Source organism: Myxocyprinus asiaticus, chromosome 44, assembly GCF_019703515.2.
Source record: "Myxocyprinus asiaticus isolate MX2 ecotype Aquarium Trade chromosome 44, UBuf_Myxa_2, whole genome shotgun sequence".
Classification (NCBI taxonomy): domain Eukaryota; kingdom Metazoa; phylum Chordata; class Actinopteri; order Cypriniformes; family Catostomidae; genus Myxocyprinus; species Myxocyprinus asiaticus.
The window spans coordinates 28,466,229-28,486,781 of NC_059387.1; the positions used below are offsets into that span (position 1 = coordinate 28,466,229).

Genomic DNA, 20,553 nt, shown 5'->3' on the forward strand with positions numbered 1-20,553 from the left:
CCTGCTACCGCGCAAGTACCAGCCCATCCTACAGGCAATATAGGCGGCCACCCTGGGCTCCAAAATGCCCGCGCAGACTTTATATCAAGCAAATATGTAAAAAAACTTTGCAAGACAAATCAATATAGTGGCTTTTATTTTGAAATATTGTAATGACTTTTATTTTTAAATCGATTACACATCAGAGAGCATATCCATATGAGCAGGTCAACTCCGTACCTCATGTGGACCTCATTATTTGACATACAAATCACAATAATGGTGACAACAAAAACAACATTAAGTATAAGATGAGCTCTGCATAATCACAAAATGACAAATAACTGCAAGTTACAACAAATACAATAACAGCAGTGTAAATAAAATTGTCAAACAGAAAAGCTATGAGCAGCACATAGTCGTTTGCATTATTTATACAGCAAAGCATTTCTGGGAGCTGAAGTGCGGCTTGCTGAATAATGCTCACGCCTGATAAATAAGGCATAAAAAATATTACTTTGTAGTTATTAGAGTCTTTGAGGCTTACTTTGTTTAAAAGATAGCAGAAACAGCGCTTGTCAAAGCATAGGGCTTTTCACTTTTTCTCAATAATAATCTGGGGAAGGAATTTAAACAATGTAGATATAAAGATGCAACAAACTCCCATAGAGTGCAAATATGAGCAATTAATCGGCAAAATATCTGCAAAGATCTACACTTTAAGAGGTATGTTTATTTTTTTTATTTTTTTAAACATATATTTATAATTATATATTTATACTGTGTATGTACTGTATGTATGTATTCTGGCCAAATTTGTTTTCATTGTTTTTTTTGTTTTTTTTAAATACAAATTTCCACAGTTATGTGAGTATGACATTTTAAGCATTGTCATTAGTGTCCTGCTGTGTGACACTTTCTTCATCTAACTATTTTAAACAACATTTTATGATCTTGTATAGCTATATGTACATATATAATATATTATTATTATACTTGTTTCCACAACCTCATATTAACTAAGATAATAGTTTATTTGCACTTCTAGAAAAAAACTGAAATTAAGATCTTTATAAACTAAAATTGTAAAATTTAAAAATTGACTTGTCATAGCACCTAAAATACACACTTTCCCTTGTACTTTCATGAACATTTTACTCCTAGCATCTGTATGTTGTGAAAAGGTTTTCTGACATGTTATTTGTCTGAGCTATAAAGTACTTATTGTTTATATATAAAGTACCTTTCTTCTCTAAAAAATCTACTCATCACATTTACAGTGGTTTTGAAGTTATGACAGTTTTTGCACTGGTGGGGCCCATTGTCATGATAGCAGTCAATAGAAATTTCTTTTTTTCAACACAAACATTTTAAATTGAGCCGGAAAATTAAATCAATGAGCCGGTGTGGTGTGTTGTGGGCTGGGTTTGGTGGGCCGCTCTGGGCCACTTGTCCAGGGCCACTTTTTAGTCTCAGTCCGCCCCGGCTATTACTTTTAATGAAATCCGCTTTCATTATTACTTAAATTAAAGTAGGCGGTAAAATTAATTTTATTTAAAAGAGATGTTTGTGAACATTTTCAACCGATCATATCAGCAGTAATTAATCACATAATCATCAAATGATGAAGAAGAGCGTTATAACCTGGCATATATCCAGTTGTGCGGTGTTGTCAAGTGCAGATTTTGCATGTTTAAGAGATTATTCAGGTGCCTGGAACAAAGTGATGCTGAACAGTCCCGGCAGGGTGTACCAAATGCGGTGGTCTGCGGCATCCTAAGCTATATAGCGCTCAGAATCAGACCACAAGATCAGAATCGCCTGTGCAAATTGCATTTAGCAGTGATTTTGTGGGCGCGTTTGCGCCGTTGCTTGATTTTCATAATTTCATTAGTGAATCGGGCGCTAAATCAGCACAGAGAGCACGTGCAAAAAAAGTCAACCAGTTTCAGATCATTACAGCCCAATTTATGCATTCAAACAGTTTATATGAATGTGTATGGATCATCAGGAATCACAGATTTTTAACGGCACCTTGTTTGTGCTTGGCCATTCTCTGTTAGGGCTGTCAAAACACTCATTATATTGAATTTATTGTGTCTGGCAGGGGCTTTCTTTTAGAGTGACTCAAGAAGTGCAGTACTTAAGATTATAAAATGGACCAGTGTTGTTTCAAAATCCATTTGTATTCTGCAGTGGTCGAAATATGTGTGAGGAGACTTTGCAAGTACTGACCCAAGATCACTGTTTCTTTCCACGTGGATGAAGATGTATAGCTTATTATAGTTTTGACAGAAAACACTTTGATGTACTTTTATAGCTTTTTAACACAGCTCTACATTTATTAGCCCAATCTGTTGGTCACTGGTGCAGCAAACAGATGACAGACTTGTAAATGTTTCATTGCTCAAAGTTTGGTTTGGGTGAAGCTTTTCAGAACTTGAAAGTGATGAAACCACACAGTTTATTTTAGAAATGTGTGTCGGGGATGTTAAGCGTGAAAAGACACCATGAATTATAGATGCAGAATGTATACACATCAAATGTGACTGACTGATTTCTGCAGCTGATTTTATTGTATTTTGTGTAAATACACAGCTTAGAAAATAAAGAAAAAACGTTTGTTGTCTTTTTCAGATTTTGACAGCTATTATCTCTAGCATTCTGATCTAATCCATTACATTAACGCATCTTGTGACCAGAGTGTTTGGATTGGAGCAACATCTTTCTGAACATTTTAGAGGCGAGTTACTGAATTGAGTTGTAAAACAGTTTCTGACACAAAAATTGGGCTTTTTTTTCTGAAAACGTAATAAGGAACATCACCTGGAGCAAAGAGGATCTGACCTCGGGGAGTTCAGTTTCAAAGAGTTAGGATCTTCTCCTTTTTCTGTGTATCCATATTAAAGTCCTCACTATCCCTCTTAGAGTTCCATTAAATAGAAGGATACTCTGTCAGGAGAAAATGGGCCATAAGGAGAATTAATTATCTGTAACCAAGTCCAAACAAACATCTCTCCTTTGTCAACGGCAATTATCTGGTCCATACATACCAGCGAGAAACCAACAGATGTTCTAGTCTATGAGTGATCAAGATGCCATGGTTGATTTGGTGTGTTGGTTGAGCCTCAGCCTTCTAGGCTGAAAATGGTTTACTGGTCCAGTGTTTGGCATTTGTAATGGGCATTCTGTTATAATCATGTTGTTGTGCTGTATTGGCATGGCATTATTCAGGACTTTATGAATGTGTTATTTAATCAGCGACTGTCTATGTTTTAAATGGACTACCTGGTCTCATAGAAACATTACTATATGTACATTTTTCCAAAGTGATTTTTCCAAGGCTTGTTGTACATATTGTGGCAGTTTTCTGGTGAAATGAACACTAGGGACACTAAAACAACAATGATTTTTATTCCCTTTCACACAATTCACATGTAAAACAGCAGATTATCTGTTCATAAATACTTTCTGCTCTGTTCCTCACATAATGCTAATCTTATCACATCAAAATAAGTGGACTATAGCGCATGACTTAGGTGCTACATTTTATCGTCTGCATTACATAACCAACTACATTTACAAGCTTGTTCAGGCGCGATCATATTGTACGGTAGCTCACATAATAGAACATTGCACTTGTGATGCAAAGGATATTCTTTGCATATTCCAAAAATTTGCATACTATGCACAGTGACCGTATACATGCTAATGCACAAATAGTATATATTAGTAGTATAGTATGTTATTCCAGTCATTGCTAAATCTAGAGAAATGAGCTCAGCTGGATCTTTAAGACATTTTATTGACTGTTTTCTATATCCTCTTCTTGAGATGTATGGGCAAAACCTGAGGTTGGCAAGCTCTTATAATGGCACCATGGAATGGCAAAGTCTCTCCACTGAGTTGGAGAAGTGTAATGTAGGAATTTCGGTTAATGTAGATGTACACGGTATGGATTAAAGTGCTGCGTACCTCCATCATTATAATGTAGGGAACAGTATGTCTATTTATAATGGAATTAGCCACATTCAACAACCATTGTAAGAAAGATAAATGACAAATAATTAGATTATTTGTCTGAATAAAATTCTCCCCCATTAAATTCGTAATTCAACGTCTTGTTGTATCCGCTCACAATTTGTAATTTTAAGGAATTCGCTTTAATAAGGGAATTATGATTAATTCACTTATTGGAGTAATATTATTCTCATGGCTTATTGAAAATAATATCACAAATATTTTAGATATAGTTTTAGGGCCAGATCTTTAAAAAATCAAGTGACGAGATTATTTATCAGAATATACCACAGTCAAATTATCTTTGAATACAAACAAGATTTTATTGCTAATCTAAACATAAAACTATTCTAACACATACAAACATGAAACAGGTTGGTGAGTAATGTTAACAGTGACTTGGATGGAAATGATCTATACAGAGAAAAGGAACTTTATGGAGTCTGTAGACGATGCCTTAAGAAACATTGATCCTTCTTTGAGTCTAAATCGATTTGCAATCGGATTACCCAAAGTATTAAATAATACACCAGCACTTTCAGAAAAAGTCTGGAGATGTACTTGCGTGTTGTTGCATTTCCTTGTGTTGCTTTGTTCTTTGGCTCTTTGCAGAAAGTTAGTTCCATCTATGTTTTGGGCATCTGTTATATCGTGGATAGTTTGTTGTCTGTTGTGTCGATGGATGATGAGGTGGCTTTGGAAATGAGGCCTTCCGCATGGAAGACTGATGACCTCGATTCCCGTCACGTGTGTGGGTCGTAGCGCAGAGAAGAGAAGTTCCTCCGACCTTGGCGTCCGAGCTTTTTTGGACTTCTATGTGGTACGGAACTTGAGAGATACCGGGGCAAGACTACAAGCCACGAGGGCAAGAGCGCAGAGCTGAAAAGGAAGTGGAGCACAGAGAAGCCGAGGAAGAGAACTCGAACTCCACTCAGAACTCTAACTTCCAGGAATCAACTGGGGGTAGTCCCAGCTTGCTTTTTAGCCCATTCGGTTTGTTCACACCACAAAAAGGCTCTAAGACAATCAGAGGCAGCTTTTCAAAGTCACATGGTCAACTTGTCTGTCCTTTTCAAAGTTGATTTACAATCCTTTGTGTAGAGGATTCTTGCAAATTCCCGCTCTAAATAATACATGTTTTAACCATACATTTTATATCTTGGATACAACTGAATATATCAAAAATTAATTAACACAAACATTCCTGAAATGATGGCTTTACCATGAATAGTTACCATTCTTAGTAAAATTACATGAATAATACAAGATTAAAGATTATAATCATCGATTTGTCTGTTATAAGTGATTACAAATCACTACACATTTTAAAAGGTACATCAGGCTATAATAGTTAATTTGTCAGTTATAAAAGTGATTACAGGTTATAACTTTATTTTCAGAATTATCTAGCAAGGCTAGATATTGTGTATTTAGAGGGTTAACTCAGCGAAGTACTGTGACTGTGTAAAATGTTCCTGGATTAAGATGAGATGTCCTGAGATACATTTGTATTTAAAAGTTCATTTGTAATTTGAAGTTATGAGCATTGGTTTGTCCTCCTAAAAAAAAGTTCCATAGTTCAGATCCAGTCTGTTCAATCTCTGTTTCTTGAACAATGACGATAGTCATGCGATACAGGAATTGTCTCATGACTTATTTGGAGCCTAGGAAATTGGTTATTGTCCAGAATAAAGAGTCACAGTATTGGTGTTGTTTTGTTCATTGCAATTCAGGAGGGTCTTCACAAGGAAACCTGCTTTAGCTCTGTGTCTTTTATTGCCCATAACCTCTGCCCTTGAAGCGGGTGGGGGTACTCTCTAGAAGAGTAGTCTTTAAGTCATGTGAATAATTATTAACATGAGTATTTTCGGTATGTGCTATCTTGGACAAGACTTCCTTGTTCATTATTGGCCAAATGCAAGCTTCAGCTAGACTGAAGCTAGACTCCTCGGCGCCTTTTAGGCAGATGTACACTTCTCATTTAGCTGGGCCATGCCAGACTTTAGGGTGCCATTTTGTCGGCTCTTAGTTTATGGCTCTTGAGGAATTTCCAGGGGCCTCTGAGCATGGAAATGTATGTTTCTTTGGCCTATGAGATCCTTCAGTAACCTTGTGCTTAGAGCTTAACCTCAAAGATTGAATCTCTTTATTCTAATGCAGATTTGTTCTTTGTGTTTATACCGCTGTTTGCTCTGATCCATATGTCTGATGTGGAGAAACCCATTTCAGATTATTAAAAGGTCATTTTAAGCAGTGAAAAGGGTTTTTATGTATATGTGGAAGAGCCATTTATAAAGTATTCCAGCACTTAACCTCTGTCATTATAATGACTCAAGTGTTTAAACAACATTCAGTTAGCCTACATATTTTACCCCCTGCTGATAAAATCATATCAGTCATTCATACTGTATTATAGTAACTAAGAGTCATTTTGGTAGATGATTTACACAAGCTTTGCAATTTAAAGATTAGGGTTTTTGTATGTATAAATATTTTGTATGCATGAACTACGTAGACATATACATAGGTTTGAAGTCGATATGAAATCTACACCGCAAATGATTCATATGTGCACATTATTCCTAAAACAAAAAATCATTCTCTATCTAATATGTAATCAAAAACTTGCTCTGCCTCTGAAACGACTTTATTTATTGAGTCCTTTTATTGTTTAAGCCCATCTCTCCTACTGCCTTTTTCACTATCCAATCAATTCCCAAATAGATAATTAAACCCCACCCCTCATTTTTTCATGTTAAGTATTTGGTTACAATCTGAAATATGTCACATTATGGAAGTAAAATGGGTTGCAATTCTTCAAACCTATTCCCTGATGGATATACAGATATTTGTGAGGAATTAAAACAGAGATGTGATGTCTTTCTTAAGCAGTTATGTTATGAGCTTTTTCTTTCTGTCTTTCCCTATCATTCTCCCTTCTGCTGGAAGCTCATAACCTAGATTACACAAAGTGTGTGTGTGTGTGTGTGTGTGTGTGTGTTAGGCCTTGGGAGGTTTTTCTGTGTTTTGAAGTGAGGAGGGAGGTGATGGGGACCACTGAACTCTTACACTTCTCTTCATCTCAAATGTTATGTGTGTGTTTGAGAATGTGAGATTAACTCTCTCAGCTTTTAAAAGTAGAAGATCCTTCCTGCATGCTTAAGCTTCAAAACCAAATTTGTCCATCTCATAAATCACTCTGACAGAATGGAAAGTCCCCAAAGCCCCTTGTTTGCATCCTTACCTTGGTTTCTTTACATCAGTCAGCCTTACCAGATCCTAGCGTTCATGAACAAGACCAGAGAAAGAAGGCGAGTGACCACCAATCTGTGTTACTTTACTTATCACTAAGGTTACAGTTCTGTGATATCTGTCTTACTTCATTAGTTAATTTGACTAGATCCAACCTGTGAAGAACACCCCAAATTTGAAAGGATTTTTGATAAATCTTGAAAATAAACACATGGCAACATGAAAACAATATTGTCCCTAACTACTCTCTTAAATTCAACATGAATCAGTGCTCACAGCCCATTTTACTTGTTTAATGTGACATATTTCTTAGTGAAACATCATTTTAAGAAAGGGAAAATCATTTCAGAGAAAGAGCAAGTTATACAATTTTAATGAACGATTTTGAAAACAAAACTTTTTTGCTATGCACAGATGAATCGATGACAATATGACCAGAAATGTGTATTTATGACTTTTGTGTTTGCGGACAGGGACAAATTGTATTAACCAATATTATCAATCCAATTAACCAAATGGTCCAATTAAATTTTATTGGATAAAATCAAGGCCCGACCTACATTATTTCCAGCTGTATATTCTTTTAACTTTCATGCATTGCGAAAAAAGCATCAAGTTGTCGTTTTGTCTCTATTACTGAACATGATATCAGTTTTGAAGATCATTTATGCAAATTCACGGCCTTGTTTGATTATCTGTCAACACTGAAAGGCAAAGTAGGCATAACTAGACGAAGTTTACAGTGTGAAAATGCCCCTAGTCAGAGCAAGCAATAATAGTGAAACACTTAATCTTCTAATGGATGCAAATAAGGGCAGAACACACTCTGATATGGATTCATGGGATAGAAATAGTGTCCATTCTCATAATGAGCATCAACACAGTAAAACTCACTACATATTTATTGGAACAGTCATTGGCAGGCTTTAACAATTCAGCAATAGATGCATAAAAATTTTGTTTCTGTTGCAGGCTTGATGTCATTTATAAACTTTTTTCACTCAATTGTTTGTTCTGTTGCTCACAGTTTCCATTGGCAACTAAGATTCATCCGTTTTGTACACAGCAGGGATGTTTGATTTGTGTAACATCATGTCTGTGTAACATTCACCTGTCTAAAATTCTCTTAAATCATATGTCTGTCTTAAAGACCTTATGAAATCAAAATTGGAGTTTTGTGGCTTTTAGTCTATTATGTAGTCTATGAGCTTTAAACCCTTCTACATGCTAGTGTACTCCTAAAAATTGACATAACATTCATTTAGCAGATATATTGTATGCATATCAAATTTACCGTCTTTCTCTTTTGGTAAAAATGACCAAAAAATGTTGATTACTCATCTTGTTTGCAGGGGCATACACATTTTTGTCCAATAAAATGCTCTCTAAAATGAGACTGTACCCTCCCCCTAATACAGTACCACCTGCCCCTACTTGCAATATGCATGGATTTGGCTGGTTCTGACATAAACAAAAGGCTATTGGCTATTAAAAATTGAACAAGCCCTTCAAAATGTCAAAACAGGAAAGAAAATTGTGTTCGTCAGACCATTGCAAAGTTTCATCTTTAATGACCAGCCTGTTTGACAACCACTCAATCTCAGCATGAGAGAGATAAAGTATGCTGCTTTCTTGGCAGATTGTAAAAGTCTACAGCCTTAGGATATATCTAACTGTTTTTTATCTCTCAACCTGCAAACACCTGCCACCTGTGTAAAAGTCACAGTTCTGTGTTTTAGTACTTTGAACACTCTGTGTAAACACCACTGATCTCTCATCATGATGGATATTGGTGGATGCTTAAAGAAATTGCTCAGCCAATTGAGTTGTGGCTTTTTAATGAGGAACCAACTTTGCAAAACCCAGAGTAAATTTACAGTGATTATGATTTCAGTTCATTTTGATTTATTAGTGGATAAAGATTTTTCAAAACATCGCCCAAAAATCCCACTCACATCATCTTCTGAAAATGTCAAATTCTTGTTGCTAATTAAATTTCAGATCTCTGATTCTTTCTGGTGTTCTACTCTCTTTCAGATCACCGTGACAGAGACTGTGTTGTTTTTGATACAGTACACATCAAAAGACCTTGACAATCGAGAGAAGACCATTGTGAATGGGGACTGCTGTTACCTCAACCCATTAGTGCGGAGGACTTTCCGTTTCCTTGGTATGTTACAGCAATTCCACTACATTTTATGGATAATTTTTATGGAACGTTGTGCTTTCAAGTCAAGTCAAGTCAAGTCATTTTTATTTGTATAGCATTTTTCACAATGCACATAATTTCAAAGCAGCTTTACAGAAATTCATACTGTAGTATCTGTAATGCCTTAAATGCCTTAAAGTCCCCATTGAGCAGTTGCATTGAAAATTTCATGTAAAGTCATGCCTTAATATTTTTGTCTTAAGGACCCCAGCGATCTAGCCAAAGGCAACTGTGGCAAGGAACGAAATCTCCATAAGTTGATATATAGTGGAGGAAAAAACCTTGGGAGAAACCAGGCTCCGACTTTTAGCTCTGACATTCAATTTACAGTAAAACCGTGGGAATTACTTTGAAGTGCTTTGTTTGTCTTAGCAACAAACAGTAAACCAACAGTAAGTGCACTGATGTCAAAAACCTTTAGATTTCAGTTTAGAATTGGCTATGGAAGTGTCAGAAGGAGGTTATTTAGTTCAAACAAAAATGAAAATTATTTCATTTACTGACCTTCCTGCCAAACTTTGACTTTCTTCTGTGGAGCTGACATTGACTAGTGTAGGTTCTATCTAGCTCCATAAAGGATAAAAAGCATAATAAATTATAATAAAAGTAGTCCATACTACTTGTGTGTTGTCTTTTGAAGCCATGCAACATATATTGTGCTTTGCCGTAGCTCTCAAATCTCAATCATGCTTCCACATATTCAAATAGTGTGTTATGATTGGTTATAAGACAATGTGAAAATCATTGATATCAAACCTGGTGGGAAACATCATGGCATGCAAAGACGATTTTTAGAGCTTCAAGAGTGAAAGATTTACCCTTTGGAACTTCGACTTCCTATATATATATATATACTGTATATCATTTGTTTTTGTTTTTTTTCCAAATTTTACATTTCAGTCAGTTGTTCACACAAAGGTTTCACATGGCTTTAGAACACTTGGAAAATAGTGCATCATATGGACTACTTATGATGCAGTTACAGCCCCAGTCACAGTCTGCTTTTGCTGTATGGAAAAGAGCAGTGTAAAGATTCTTCAAACAAATACTTTATAAAGAATTCAACTGTGTCCACCCACTTTTTTAGCCATCTTGTTTCCTGAAGTCTTTTTCCTATTAATGTTTTATTAATTTCATAAAGTCCTCCATAAATGAGTTACAAGCCACAAACTAAACCTGTCAAGACAGTGAGAGCGAGACAAAGAGACCCAAGAGCAGAGTCATTTACGAGCCCCTGTAAGATGGCGCTGACCAATCTGAAGGTCATGACCAAATATGCAAAGTGCTCCTATGGGTGTTAAAAGCCATCTTCCACTCATCCTCCTTCCTAATCCGGACAAGGTGATAAGCATTGTGTAAATCCAACTTTGTAAAGACAGACGCTCCCTGCAAGAGTTCGAAAGCTGAGGACATCAATGGCAAAGGATAACGATTCTTCTCTGTGATGTCATTCAGCCCCCAATAATCTATACAGTGTCTAAGCGAGCCATCCTTCTCCACGAAGAAGAACCCCACCCCTGCTGGTGATGAGGAAGGGCAGATGAAACCGGCTGCCAGACAATCGCTGATATGCCTGTTCATGGCCTCCCTCTCGGAAGCCGAGAGTGAATACAGCCATCCCCGAGGAGGTGAAGTGCCAGTAAGTAACAGTCATATGGGCAATGAGAAGGAAGGGTCACGGCGCAGGACCGGCTGAACACTGCCCTCAAGTCATGTTATGTCAACGGTACTCCAGATAAATCTGCCGGTTCATCCTGCAATGAAACACAAGACTGGACAGGGGAGACAGCAGAGTTAAGAAAAACAGTAAGGACTCCAAGCAAGAACAATGTTGGTTGACCAGTCTATGTGTGGGTTGTGCATCACCAACCAAGGATGCCCCAACACTACCGATGCCGTTGGAGATTGGATCAGGTAAAAGGACAACTTTTCCGTATTTTTTTCCAGAGATGAAGGTGACTGGCATGGTGGATTGGATGATGACAGACAGACGGGCTTGCCACTGAGGGTGTGGGAGGTGATAGGTTCATCCAACTGGAACATAGGAACCCGCCATTCAGAAGCCAAGTCGATGTCCATAAAGTTGGCTCCGGAATCCACCAGGGCTGAGACCGTGTGACTGGTAGATCCATACTGCAGCCAGGCCAGTAGAAGTGCACGTAATCCAGGGGCTTTGTCTTAGGGTGTTGCGCTCGCCAGTAACCCCCTTCCTACTGACGAGCTGTGTCTTTTACCGAACAGGAAGCAGAGAAATGACCAGACTGGGATCCTTGAACGAGGCATCGCTGCTTCTCCTTACGCGAAATCTGAGTTCTCCCGACTTACATGGGCTCTGTGTCAGGCCGTGATTCTGGTGACCTGGCCAAAGCAGTGGAGAGGGTTGGATGGCCAGCCGCCCGGGTAGGTGGAGAGCATAGGGCCAGATGTTGATCAACTCGGATAGCCAGATCCACCAAATCGGCAAAGCATGGAGGCAGATCCAAAGGATAGATTTCATCCTGGATGTCGTCGGAAAGCCCATGCAGAAACTGGTCCCACATGGTGTGATCGTTCCACTCACAAGAAGCAGCCAGGGTGAGAAACTCGATAGCATAATCTGAGACTCGCCGATCTCCTTGAGACAGTCCAAATAAGACCCTCGCTGCCTCCCGACCTTGAGCCGAGCGATTTAAACACTCAGCTGAGCTCCGTGGAGAAGGCGTGAAAAGAAGTGCAAAAGGGATATCTGTTGTCCCACATGGCGGTCCCCCATTCACCGGCCCTTATACTGAGGAGTGTGATCACACAAGCCACCTTCATTGTCTCCGATGGGAAAGCAGAGGGCTGTAACGTGAAGAACAGGGAACACTGTGAATGGAATGTGCTACAGGATCCTGCCTCACCTGAAAATGGGTTTGGAGGAGGGGTATGAGCCTCGGAGCGCCCAGAAACGTGGGGAACCTGCTAACGTCCCAGTAAAGCTCCCTGTTGAGAGAGGGCAGAGCGGAGAGAAGACTACTCAGCTGGGTCCATACTTGGCTAGATTGTTCTGTCAAGACAATGATAGTGAGACAAAGAGACCCAAGAGCAGAGGAACAGTTCAAAGGATTTATTAACAATAAATATTCACTTCAGCTGTGCCGGCGAAGACTGAGGATCCCGGCACCGGCTGCAGTAGCGGGGAGAAGTTCGTGGATGCGTGGGCGCCATGGCTGTGCAATGGGAAAATCCGTGAATAGTGTGTTCGTAGGCGAGTGTGTGCATTGTGGAAGTCAGGAGCAGATTCATTGGAATCCTCTGTTGAAGCGTAGTGAGGTGCAGAAAACAGCACACAGCAGACTGGAAGGCAATCACTCTCCCGACACGCGGGCAGAGATGAGGAATCCTCCGCTAAAGATCTGTGAGTGCAGAGAACAACAGACAGCAAACTGAAAGGCAACCACATTCCCAAAACACGGGCAGAGGTGGGCAACCAAACAGATACATGAGACAGGACCAACTAGGCAGAGAAAGTGAGGTAAATTATTTCACACCAAACATCAATCTAGCAAAGATACTGAGAACATGAAGGGATTAAGTAGGGAGTGAATCAGTGGAGAACCAGGTGCTGCTAGCACACTAATTAGTGGCATGATCAGCATTCCCCTGGGAACAGTGTTCTCATGGAAACACTGATCATGCATGCCGGTAGTGTCTGCAAAAAATAAGGGAGAGAAAATAACAAAAAACCAACTGACAAACTCACTGGAGCTGTGACAAAACCAACTAGCTCAGAGGTGAATCCCAACCTAACAAACTTTGAATTGACAAAAAAGTATTTGAAAACCAGACAAAAGTACAAGAATGCAGTGCCAGAGTGGGATTCATATTCAACCCAGGAATTTTATGTCCAAGTATCCGGGTGGGGGGAGTTGGGAGTGGGAGTTGGTTGACATGGTGTGTGTGAACATGATTACATTAAAATGAGAACATGGCAAAAATATAATATATGCATTACATAAAACTTTAACTCTTCATTTCTTTATACTACATATGGCATTTAAAGTTTGTTTAAATCACTTTGATTTTAGCCTTCTAACATAAGTCTTCATTGCATCTGTTATAAAATATAAGTGCATTTTTTATGTCAAGTGTATTTTAAAGTCTTTCTAGGCAAATAATCACACTATAGAACTGTAAACACTCACAATTAAAATTGTATTTTAGGCATTTTAATTAACATAGCAACTGATCTAGTGAAAATATGTTCAGTAATGAAATGCTCAAGAAACTTACTGAAGGTTGAGTTATTGTCTTTACATTTTTATATGCCATTAAAAAAAATGCAGGATTCCAACAAGTATTCTTTTTTTTTTTTTTTTTTCAATACAAATTATGATCATCATTCTGCACTGCAACTTGTGATGATCTGCTACCGGAAGCAGGTTCATCCATTCAGCTAATAGCATCTGTTCTCGCTGGATCTTGCGTGATTCTTCCCCCACAGTCAAGTGAAGCTTCAGTGTGATGGTGCAACAGCCAATGTTTTGTCTCTTTCAGCCCACTTGTTTGGGTGGGACGATAAAATATGGTAGAGACCGTATCCGCTAAACTACAGAACGCAGTTATGATCTCTTATATACCAGAGGATACAGACAGTTGGCAACTGTTACGTGATACATGACTGAATGTTTATTAATCGACATGCAAACCTGCCAGCCTAATTTTTGTGCGGCCCACCGTGAAATCTCCCGGTCCTCCCAGTTAGCCACTCCAGCCCTGCTAGACTGTGTACTTGATGTATGTAATGAGAGAATGAACTACAATACCATGACGCATTGCGAATGACGGAACTGAGTGACAAAACTATAACAAAAATTATGAAACTATTGATTTAAAGTTGTTGATTGTAAGTATAAAAAAAGAAAAGAAAAAGAAAAACACTATACTCTAATTTTATCGCAAAATGTTCAGTTTCTGCAAATATTGGAGTTTGAAAATGAAAACCAACAATTGCATTATTCATAGTCCATAATGGAAGTGGACGGTCACTGTCGGGTTCATTTGGGATGCTTTGTTTGCTGCGATTCTCTCATTGGTGGATCGTTACAAATTCTGCTATTAAACACAAAAAAACAGGTACAAGCAATTAACAACATCTGAGCTCACAGGTCGGTCTTTAAAAGTTATAGTTAAAATCTATTTCCCTATGAAGAAAATGAATAGGATTTTTACTTCTGGAATCAGACTGTTGTTCAGAAAGAAAGAAGAAAGGAAGTCAAATGGGTTTGGAACAACATGAGGTTGAGTAAATGATGACAGAATTTTCTTTTTTGGCGAACTGTTCCTTTACTTATAAGTCAACATGTTTAGAAGTGAGTTTGTTCCACATAAAAGTGGCTTTAGGAAGCATAGCCTTGTTTAACCTCACATGCCCTACAACATCATGATGGTAAAGCCTCTCTGACCAAGTCACATGATCTTAATGCAGTTTACAGTTAAAGACCAGTCTCTCTCTCTCTCTCTCTCTCTCTCTCTCTCTGTCTGTCACGTGCTCTTTCACTCATTTTTGTCCTCTAATGCTTTACTGTATTCATGAGATAAGGAAATTATTGTAATGGATTATAAGCCTCATCCTCAGAGGAAATCCACCATCTCCTAGTAATTTCTGAATTTGCTCATTAAATGGGCCCCTATTCAACTCACACTCTTTTTTTTTTTTTTTTTTTTTCTTAGGCAGAATACTCTTTAGTCATAGTTTTACAGTGCCTAGTCATCCAAGCTGCAGGATTGTTGGACATCTGACTGCATTAGCGGTCTTAAAGACAAATCAGATAAGCAGAATTGTTCTAAAGCCTCCTACAGGGTGCTGAGAAGATAACCTTTGCTCCACTGACAGCATCTGTCACCTTTCAGCAGCAGTGAATGTAGCCCAGAGGAAATTGGATCTTTCTGAAACCTTCTTTTTACAATGCATGACTCCTCAGCGAGAGCATTCCCTGATGGTTCAGGTGAAATAAGTTTTGTCTTTAGAGATATAACAGTTAGTTTGAGCTCAAAATCAGTCATTTTTTAGCATTAGTTCCCGCAAAATGTAAATTCTGTCAGAATTTACTCATCCTCCTATTGCTCCAAACCAATTTGACTACGTTATAACATTATATTAACCAATCAGCATACCAGACCAGAATTATCAGTTTTATCGTTTTCATTTTTGGGTGATTCCTTTAAACCTCAAATCAAACTCAAAAGATAAAGCATTTAGATTATGTTATATGCATTTCCAGCTAGGGGAGGCTGCTTAAAATGAAAACCTTTTGAAAAATAATGTTGTTCCCTGTTTTGTTTGAGGGCTGAAGGTAAATCTCAACAAAGACATCAAATGAGACCAGTTGCTTCATGACCTAAAGTCACTGGCTTGTTATTTGCATAATGACTCACACAGCAATGCTCTTTGGGAGAGATTAAATTTAGAAAATGGCTGTGGGTCATGGTGCACTTGTGTTTAGCTCAGAGATGCTCATCTTGTCTCTGCCTGGGAAGAACTCTTGGTTAATGTTGACTCTTGATACCAGAAAATGATCATGAATGAAAACAGAAGACACTCCAAAGCTGTGTGTGCTTGTGTGCTCTAAAATGTCATTATATAGCTTCTGTCTTGCCTCCAAGTTATATAAATGAAATACTAAATATGCAAGATGTATGATTACGAAACTAATTAAGTACTAAATGGAAACCTTATAAAAAATAAAAATAAAAAAACAGGCATGTTTAGATTAAATATTTCCCTTCATTTTTATCTTAGCCCAGCTAATTATGATTTGTATTGGTAGAAATGCATTTTCCAGCCTAAAGAAAATGCTAAATGGGACTAACATGTCCAGGTCATATTTCACACCAAAATAATATAAAAAAATAAATATGTAAATTTTAAGATATAATATTAATACTATATAAATTATATTTTGCTTAAAGAAAATATAGCATACATTATTAATTTTTTTTCCAAGTGTTTTTTTTTTAAAGACAATTAAGCACATTTTCCTCCCAAATTCTTATTTTAGGGGCAATAAGAATTTTTTATATATCAATTAAGTACATTTCCTACCCAAATTCTTATTGTAAAAAAAAGTTGCATTTTTTAAATGTTAAAACAATTTATACATCATGATAGGATTTGTTGTACTGCCAAAAATCATTTAGTACAGTACTTTTACTGTAATGTAGTAAAAATAAAATGTTTTACAGTAATCTAACCAGTAACATCTAATGAATCTAATTAATTAAAACATCCAGGCACATTACTGTATTGATAAATTGGGAGGAATATGGGAGGTAATTAGAATTTGATTAGTTGATTAGTATTAGTTTATTATCATACAAATAATCAAAAAAGGAAAATAATGGTCCTAAAATAAGCTTCTTTCTATTGTTCTTTTGATCTTGGGGTCAAATTATATTTTACTTCTGTTTGTGTGACACACAGAGCCAATTACATTTAACATGAAACATAATCTATATACGTTACAATACACTCATTCTCCCTTTGTAGATGTTTTGTTTTTCTTTTATTATCCAATAAGTCCTAGACCCTGAAATTCTCAGGGCAATCTATAAGCAAATTCCAAGTTTCATTGGCGTCCACAGCTGTTTAGATTGCCATGTGAGAGAAAGTGTCAATAGACAAGCCATATTTAGCTGCAGTTTGCAGATAGAGCTCAGTGCAGGGACTGTCAGCATCAAAGTTATCATGCTGCTGCCACTAGGCATCTCTGCCAAGATGACAGAGAACAGGATGGATTTGATGCCAGCAGTGACCTTTATAAGTTTGCCTTTTTAATGTGAAGCCTAAACTCATCTAGAATAAGACAAGATTTACCAATTGCCATCCAAGTTATGTGGCCAACTCGTTTTGCCTTATGTCAAGTAAAAACTCCAATGAGGCATGTTGCTCTAAGCGACTGGATTTAGGCAGGGCATTGTGCTAAGCAGTGCTTTGTTAGATTTATGTTGTCTGAATTGCACTGCCAGGAGTTGTGAAATGACTTATTGTTGACACCAGTCTTTCAATGGCTATAATAATAGCCTTGTCAAATCTGTCAGTCTGTTTAGCTAAAAAAAAAAAAAAAAGAAAAAAAAATTCTAAGCAAGCAAATTCTAAAGGAGAAAAATGAAGCTTTCTCTAAAACATTGATGACTTTCTGTTCTTCAGCTATTATCTGCTGTTGTAAAACTCATCAAAGAGAAGGTGATATTGGGAAGTAGAGACATTACTGCAATATTTTTTTTGATGTGTCCATCATAATTTCAGTTAACAGTTCTTCAAGCTCCTCCTTGCGTCTTTCTGACTGGGGTGCGTAATTGGATGTACTGTATAAACACATTTTCTTAGTATTTTCTAACTGTGATGGGGCGGCCTACACACGGTGGCTACAAAAATAAATACAAGAATAAATGTCTGGTATTTGGGTATACAATCAAGTGTTATTAAAACACCCATAAAGGCCAACTATCAGTGAACTTGTTGTTGAGTTTTGGCAATAACTGTATTGATTAATCAGCAAAAACTAACAAATGCATGTTCTGTGCCTGTAAAGTTTTGGTGGTAAATCCAAAGACACAAGTCATTTAATTAACAGTGAAACTGGTTGTTATCAAAGACCCTTAAAATGCAAGTCAGTCCACTCGGCAGCCATCTTGGAACGCTCCCTGGCAGCTATTATTAATGGATACAAGTGGCATAAAAGTACAACTCCTATCTACTTGAATGGGAAAAGACCGAAATCTCTAAAATGGTTGGTTAAGATTAAGATCTAAGAAAATCGGCAGTTTCTGTCTCGGGCTAAATAGTCTCTGTTGTTATCTAGCTACAGTGGTAAACAGCTGCCACTAGTACTTACAGTTGTGCTTCTGTGGCGCTTGCATTGATGATGCAAACATACTGCAGTTAGCACCTAAAAGTGCAGTGTTAAAAGAGAGCTATATTGTTTTCCAGATGCAGCCTTGATTCCCGCTCAAACTGATAAATAGAAATAAACAGAATGAAAGCCAGGATAAGAATGCAGAAATTTTACATCCATTTTCAAATTTGGAAATTCCACAATGAGCTAAACCCTGGAACATAAACATTCTGACCAGTGAGGGAACAGTTTGTTCATATGACTTTTATAGAGCTGTAAAAATTAACATGTTAATGCATGCGATTATTTTAAAATGCTTAACGCCTTAATTTATTTTATTTTTTACGTGAACAATGCATTTACCAATTTCACATTAGATTCTGATGTTTTATTTAGCTCCGTGTGAGTTCAAAACACTGGTTGGAATAGGGCGGAACCTTTGCTATGTGTCTGCTTGGGGTAATGACACTGATGTGCACATCAAACACACAAACAGTGATTCCATGTCAATAATCAAGTGACGGAGAAACCATATTTTTTTTTTTTACAAAAAACCCAGATGGGATCTGTGAAAAGCTGCATTCACATGACTCGCTGGAGTGAAACATCAGCATTTCCCCAGCGTAGCGTTGTGCTTCTTTACTGGACAATTTTGATGAAGTATCCTTACGTGTGCAATGCCAGTGCTAAAAGCAAAACAAGACGTTCATTGCAGAATGATGATCATGTGGATAACCACGATTAATATAATGGAGGATGAGGGTTTAAGAGATTTATTGCAATGAAAATGCAAACTAGGGGGACTACATATTTCAATTAGTCAACCTCCCACTTAGACTTTGGAAAACGTTTAATGTTACTCAAATTGGTGCTATTTTAGTGCATGTCTATCTTTATACTGTGGAATACTTTGTTTGGAAAATGTTGATAAAGCATTATTGTTATATACTAAATGCGTTTTAAAAGGAAAATAAGTAGTTAACTTTAAGAACTTTCAAAATCTGTTAGTCGCAATTAAATATTTTAATCGACTGACAGCTCTAGACATTTGTTAAAAAATGTGGTCTGTTTTAAAATGTTGCCTCCTGAAAGCGAACCGAACCGAGGAAAAAATGCAACATCGTAAGAATGTAGTCCCTTTTTCAGAACAAAGCAAATGAACAACAGCCTGGAGATAGTCTTAAACTTCACTGGAGCAGTTTGGAGATAAGCCCCATAAGCATTCAGATCATTCTGGTCCCAAATAATCTATGAACCCTGTGGCCTGTGGGGTTCAACTGTAATGTGAGTGTATTAGCTCTTTTCCTTGTGGTATTAAGGTTTAGTTTACAGAGCAGCAACAAGAAATACTCAAGTTCAGTTATATGAGATTTGGTTATTACCTCATCAGCTCAGAACATTAGCTTCTCTGTGTCATCACAGCTCAGCAGCGAGATGAGTGCCATTGTGGAGATCACCTAATCTTTTATCGTATCCCTCGCCTTAATATGCTTAAGCAGGAAATTTGGGTTCTCTGCACCCTGTACTAACAGAGCCCATATAAACAGGCCAAGCATGGCTTCTGGATAATTTAACCAATTTTCCAGGCCTGTTTGTCAAATACATATTTTAATCCCCACCTTAAGAATTCTCTTTAAAGGACATACTTTTAATGTCATAAGCAGTGAATTTTAATATCAAACAAAGTGTGTATAATATTCATCAACTGATATGGGTTTTTGAATGGCCAGTGGTTATATATAGAGTGCATAGTGGCCAATGGCTGATTATAATCCTGATATACAGTATATTATATTTGTAATAGATAATGTACTGTACTGTCAGCTCTTTAATATCACAGAATAAACCCCAACAGGTTGATCAGTGTCACCTTACTATATACAGTACATAAATAAATGGACATGAAGTTGTGACGTTGGGTTCTTGGAGTGGATAGGAAGAGAAGAGATGCAGGAGTAGATACTTTTCAATATTTTAATAGTAAACGCAGGAGTGGAACAAACTATTACGCTTACCATCACAAAATAACAACATAACACTTCAAGGACTGACCCTTGAATGAACAAAACTAGAGGGTATATATACACAATGAGCTAAATGAGGGAATGGAATACAGGTGAGGATGATGAGGAACAGATGGAAGTGATGAGGGCAGTGAACTATGGGAGATGTAGTCCAGGGGAAAACTTCAAAATAAGAGTCCTTGAAGAGCATAAGGGAGACAGACTGTGACAG

General features: G+C 37.5%; 1 protein-coding gene across 3 annotated transcripts in view; it reads left to right on the forward strand.

Moving 5' to 3' along the window:
- LOC127434473 (phospholipid phosphatase-related protein type 5-like) overlaps positions 1–20,553 on the forward strand; it is a 74,786-nt gene that overhangs the window by 27,056 nt on the left and 27,177 nt on the right. For all 3 annotated transcript variants that reach the window (XM_051687280.1, XM_051687281.1, XM_051687283.1), the window contains one exon: positions 9,289–9,421. In XM_051687280.1, coding sequence (XP_051543240.1) covers positions 9,289–9,421 — 133 coding nt within the window. The remainder of the gene's footprint in view (positions 1–9,288; positions 9,422–20,553) is intronic.